General features: G+C 40.9%; 1 protein-coding gene across 1 annotated transcript in view; it reads right to left on the minus strand.

The window, feature by feature from the left end:
* LOC101850905 (cilia- and flagella-associated protein 61) overlaps positions 1-6,400 on the minus strand; it is a gene marked incomplete at its 3' end in the record, with an annotated part of 24,371 nt that overhangs the window by 6,710 nt on the left and 11,261 nt on the right. The window contains 4 exon segments of the mRNA XM_013087154.1: positions 975-1,083; positions 1,860-1,993; positions 2,940-3,067; positions 5,140-5,292. Coding sequence (XP_012942608.1) covers positions 975-1,083; positions 1,860-1,993; positions 2,940-3,067; positions 5,140-5,292 — 524 coding nt within the window.

Below are 6,400 nucleotides of genomic sequence, written 5' to 3' on the forward strand. Positions count from 1 at the left end.
GTGGTATCAGACAACACAAACACTGGGCAGTGGTATCAGACAACACAAACACTGGGCAGTGGTATCAGACAACACAAACACTGGGCAGTGGTATCAGACAACACAGACACTGGGCAGTGGTATCAGACAACACAGACACTGGGCAGTGGTATCAGACAACACAAACACTGGGCAGTGGTATCAGACAACACAAACACTGGGCAGTGGTATCAGACAACACAAACACTGGGCAGTGGTATCAGACAACACAAACACTGGGCAGTGGTATCAGACAACACAAACACTGGGCAGTGGTATCAGACAACACAAACACTGGGCAGTGGTATCAGACAACACAAACACTGGGCAGTGGTATCAGACAACACAAACACTGGGCAGTGGTATCAGACAACACAAACACTGGGCAGTGGTATCAGACTGTCAGACAACAATCCACAGAGACAGACCAAGTTTGGCCAAGCCCTGTGTCTGTCCAGGAGAAACTGTGCTGGCCGACAGACAAGCTGCAGAAGACTGAGAACTATGTAGTCAATACTTGATAGAAAAAACTTCCCCTCAAGGGAATTGAACTCCCACCTCATGCAAGCAGTGGTGAAGAACCTAAACATTAAATCACAGGGGTAATTACTTCTCTGATCTTAGGCTAGGCAAGACAAATCCTTCAGATCAAAACCGTGTAAGTCACACAATGTGGGACCAGTTTTAGCTTCCACTGCCCATTTGGGGCTCTTGTTTGGTGTGTCTGTCGGTCTCGGAGGAATCCGGGTCTAGAAATCTTGCTCCACAGAGCTCCCAGAAGGCGTAGTGTTGGCAGAATCCTACAACGGGATGTGTTTGCTACAGTGCTGTTGTCATTTCTACAGGTGCAGTATCTGAAGTTTTTGCATTTTATAGGTTATGTTATGTATTATATTATGTTATGTATTATATTATGTTATGTATTGTTATGTCATCTAATCATATCTTCCACTGACCACAAAGTTCTGGATGAGAGGAAACTCTGGCACCATGTGAGGCACGGTCACGATGCAGAAGTCCCGGTCGGGAAATTTAGAGAAAGCCTTGACCAAAAAGTCACAGGATCTGAAAAAACAAAAAAAAAAACAAATGAGATAAATCAACAGCAGTGAGAAATAGCATGCCCCCCCCACCCCCCAACTCCTCTCACATCTCCCTCACAGATTTCACACATCTCCTACCTCTCCCACACACATTTCACCCCACACACATCTCCCACCTCTCCCACACACATTTCACCCCACACACATCTCCCACCTCTCCCACACACATTTCACCCCACACACATTTCACACATCTCCCACACACATTTCACCCCACACGCATTTCACACATCTCCCTCACAGATTTCACACATCTCCCACCTCTCCCACACACATTTCACCCCACACAGATTTCACACATCTCCCACATACATTTCACCCCACACACATTTCACACATCTCCCACACACATTTCACCCCACACGCATTTCACACATCTCCCACACACATTTCCCACATCAGTAAGAAGGAGCCAAGGAGAAGCAGTAGCAAGGCTGCAGAAAGAGTCAGGAGCCCAGAGGAGGGGGCAAAGGAGGTGAGGGCAGAACGTGGAAATGACTGCAGATGACAAAACATAGTTAGTGAGCAGGAAAGAAGGTGAAAGTAGAACATTTTAGAGAAGAAAATTTTCCTTTGCTGTCTGGATTCAAACTTGGATCCTATTGAAAGAGAGGCGAACACAGTGACCTTTCAACCATGAGAGCCACACCAACAAAGTCTAACAACCGTATCCAATATCAAAGACATAATGGCACCCACACAAATAGAACATGGGACCAAAAACCAAAGAAGACAAACCTCATCTCGTACTGCTCGGCGACACAGAAGAGCTGTATGCTGAAGGCGTTGGGCGCACCGTGGTAGGTGGGGACGAATCTTTTCTGGCTCGGGGGGACCAGCTCTTTGGGGGTCATGGGCTGGGACAGGGGGCTCTGGGAACAACAAATATCATAGACTTTTTTTTTTGGAGTAAGAGTTTTACTGCACTAGCAACACAATAAGGTCACATTAGTGCCGAAGAATAGAGGTGTTACAAGGGAGTAACAAACACAAAAAGAAGGAGGGGAGATAAAAAAAGACAATAGATGTTTGATAGGAAAGAAGGAGCAAACCACACCACAGCACCCTCCAACCACCCACTCATAGACTTTATGTTACATAATTCTATTGTGTCTATTACATTGATGGGTGGGGCTAAGGGTGGAAGAAAAAAGGAGACTCTCTACTGTTTCTGCTCTTAAGTGGTCAAACAGTGGTCCTATGAGATAAATAAACTGGTTGCAATGGATAAGAAAGAGTGGTGCATGTCATTATCAGAGAGGCTAGGATAGCACTTGGGAGGTGTGAGGTTTTGACCATTGAGGTTTTGACCACTGAGGTTTTGACCATTGAGCTTTTGACCACTGAGGTTTTGACCATTCCTGGCTGACAGGTGACTCTTGATCCTACTGTGCATGGGCTGCCCTTTTGCCCTGCCCCTTTGCCCTGCCCCTTTGCCCTACCCATCTGACCTGCCCCTTTGCCCCACCCCTTTGCCCTACCCCTTTGCCCTACCACAACCCCCCTCCCCCCCTCCCTCAACCAAATTTCACTGCCCAAAATGGAATTGTTTTCTGGCCCCCTTGAGATTCCATCCTGGGTAAGTTGGACAGTAGTAAGTGTAAGTGTGAGATTCCATCCTGGGTAAGTTGGACAGTAGTAAGTGTAAGTGTGAGATCCCATCCTGGGTAAGTTGGACAGTCGTAAGTGTAAGTGTGAGATTCCATCCTGGGTAAGTTGGACAGTAGTAAGTGTAAGTGTGAGATTCCATCCTGGGTAAGTTGGACAGTAGTAAGTGTAAGTGTGAGATTCCGCTAAGACAAAGGTAGTGGAACAAACCGATTTCTCCACAGTCTCTGCGGCCTCCTTGATGTTCTGCTCGTAATCTGACAGCTCACAGACCATGCTGGGGGAGCCCGCGTCGCTCAGACGATGGTCCGTCTTCACTTCTTGCGCCGGACTTCCAGCTGATGGGGTCAACGACAAACAACAAATATAAGCCCACATAAGGATCAAAGGGATCATGTTGTTGTTATCGATCCAGTCAAAGGGATCATGAAACTATACTAAAAAAGAGAGTTCCTTGTTGTTTTTCATATGGTTGTTTCCTGTGTCGATTACATTGTTGTATTGCAGGATATTTCCATCAGTGTTTTCTGTGTCGATTACATTGTTGTATTGCAGGATATTTCCATCAGTGTTTTCTGTGTCGATTACATCGTTGTATTGCAGGATATTTCCATCAGTGTTTTATGCGTGGTGTATGTTGTTGTTTTATATGTTTTTTACACAGTTGTTTTATGTGTTGATTACATCATTGTTTTATGTGTTGATTACATCATTGTTTTATGTGTTGATTACATCATTGTTTTATGTGTTGATTACATCATTGTTTTATGTGTTGATTACATCATTGTTTTATGTGTTGATTACATTGTTTTATGTGTTGATTACATCATTGTTTTATGTGTTGATTACATTGTTTTATGTGTTGATTACATTGTTTTATGTGTTGATTACATCATTGTTTTATGTGTTGATTACATCATTGTTTTATGTGTTGATTACATCATTGTTTTATGTGTTGATTACATCATTGTTTTATGTGTTGATTACATCATTGTTTTATGTGTTGATTACATCATTGTTTTATGTGTTGATTACATCATTGTTTTATGTGTTGATTACATCATTGTTTTATGTGTTGATTACATCATTGTTTTATGTGTTGATTACATTGTTTTATGTGTTGATTACATCATTGTTTTATGTGTTGATTACATTGTTTTATGTGTTGATTACATCATTGTTTTATGTGTTGATTACATCATTGTTTTATGTGTTGATTACATCATTGTTTTATGTGTTGATTACATCATTGTTTTATGTGTTGATTACATTGTTTTATGTGTTGATTACATCATTGTTTTATGTGTTGATTACATGGTTGTTTTATGTGTTGATTACATCATTGTTTTATGTGTTGATTACATCATTGTTTTATGTGTTGATTACATTGTTTTATGTGTTGATTACATCATTGTTTTATGTGTTGATTACATTGTTTTATGTGTTGATCACATCATTGTTTTATGTGTTGATTACATTGTTTTATGTGTTGATTACATCATTGTTTTATGTGTTGATTACATCGTTGTTTTATGTGTTGATTACATTGTTTTATGTGTTGATTACATCATTGTTACATGTGTTGATTACATCATTGTTTTATGTGTTGATTACATCATTGTTTTATGTGTTGATTACATCATTGTTTTATGTGTTGATTACATTGTTTTATGTGTTGATTACATCGTTGTTTTATGTGTTGATTACATTGTTTTATGTGTTGATTACATCATTGTTTTATGTGTTGATTACATCATTGTTTTATGTGTTGATTACATCATTGTTTTATGTGTTGATTACATCATTGTTTTATGTGTTGATTACATCATTGTTTTATGTGTTGATTACATGGTTGTTTTATGTGTTGATTACATCATTGTTTTATGTGTTGATTACATCATTGTTTTATGTGTTGATTACATCATTGTTTTATGTGTTGATTACATCATTGTTACATGTGTTGATTACATCATTGTTTTATGTGTTGATTACATCATTGTTTTATGTGTTGATTACATCATTGTTTTATGTGTTGATTACATTGTTTTATGTGTTGATTACATCGTTGTTTTATGTCTTGTTTTCATTGCTGTCTTACTCGTATGTAATGAATGTACGGCTGAGAAAGTTGTTCTTTATGTGATAGAACTGGTTTTTCGCTAATGAGAAATGTTTGTATCTTGTGTGAATGAAGTGTTACTCTCAGTGATCATGTCATTGACGTAAAACACTCGCACACCCATACGTACAAAAACACACACACAAACATACACACACACAAACACACACACACAAACACATACACACACAAACACACACACACACACACACATGCACACACATACACAAAAGCAAACACACAAACACACACACTCGCACACAAACACACACTCAGGGGATTCGAACCCACCTCTAGAGCTGTGTTTACTTCCTTTGGGACTACTCTCTGCCACAGCGTCAGCGCCCAAACTCTTCTCTCCGTTCACGCCCTCTGTCGCTCCCTCATCTATCGCGGCTGTGCTGGCCGACTTAGAGCCCAGAGATTCCTGCTCTGGCTCGTCTTCTGTCCAGAAAAAAGGTCAAAAATTACAATTCAAAGTTCAAAGCTTCAAATTCCAAGTTTAAAGTTCTAAGATCATAGTACTTTACTTTACTTTTACGATCCAGCGGCCATTTGGGTTCTAGCCCTTCGGTCTGTCGATATGGCAAAGAATAAGATCATAGATCTAGTAAAAAAAATAAGAAGTTCAAAGTTAAAATAGTGGCCTGCTAATTTGTTTGTTTGTTTGTTTGTTTGTTTGTTTGTTTGTTTGAGAAATGAGGAGCACATTGCTTCAATGACAGTCATTTAGCACAGGGAAAAGTCTAAATAGACAGACAGAAACAGCAGAGGGAAAGAAAAGAAGTAGGACCTAGCAGTGACACCTTCCAACCACCCACAGGCCAGTTAGCTCAGTCTGTATTGCGTACAATCTAAAGACGCAAGGAGCAACGCTGCCACACCAGCGTCTGTGGTGGAACAGTAAGGCTCTTCGCTCTTACACACAGAAGACATGAGTTCCATTCTCTTGAATGTGGTGAAGTTTTTTTCTTACAGAAATTCTCTTACTGTCTGCTGGGATTTTGAATCCCACTCATCCCGGGTGGGCTCTGATAAGCGGGAATGAAACATCTCAAATGATTTCCATTTGTATCAACAGGAAGGTGTAAAGCACTCATGATGAAGAAACAGAAACACTCCCCAACTACATCTCTAAACCAATACGCGCCTTTTTCTTTTCCTCCTCCTTCTACCCCCCTCCCCTCCTCATTCTCCAGATTCCATCCTGGGTAAGTTGGACAGTAGTAAGTGTAAGTGTGAGATTCCATCCTGGGTAAGTTGGACAGTAGTAAGTGTAAGTGTGAGATTCCGCTAAGACAAAGGTAGTGGAACAAACCGATTTCTCCACAGTCTCTGCGGCCTCCTTGATGTTCTGCTCGTAATCTGACAGCTCACAGACCATGCTGGGGGAGCCCGCGTCGCTCAGACGATGGTCCGTCTTCACTTCTTGCGCCGGACTTCCAGCTGATGGGGTCAACGACAAACAACAAATATAAGCCCACATAAGGATCAAAGGGATCATGTTGTTGTTATCGATCCAGTCAAAGGGATCATGAAACTATACTAAAAA

Source organism: Aplysia californica, unplaced genomic scaffold, assembly GCF_000002075.1.
Source record: "Aplysia californica isolate F4 #8 unplaced genomic scaffold, AplCal3.0 scaffold00551, whole genome shotgun sequence".
NCBI lineage: Eukaryota > Metazoa > Mollusca > Gastropoda > Aplysiida > Aplysiidae > Aplysia > Aplysia californica.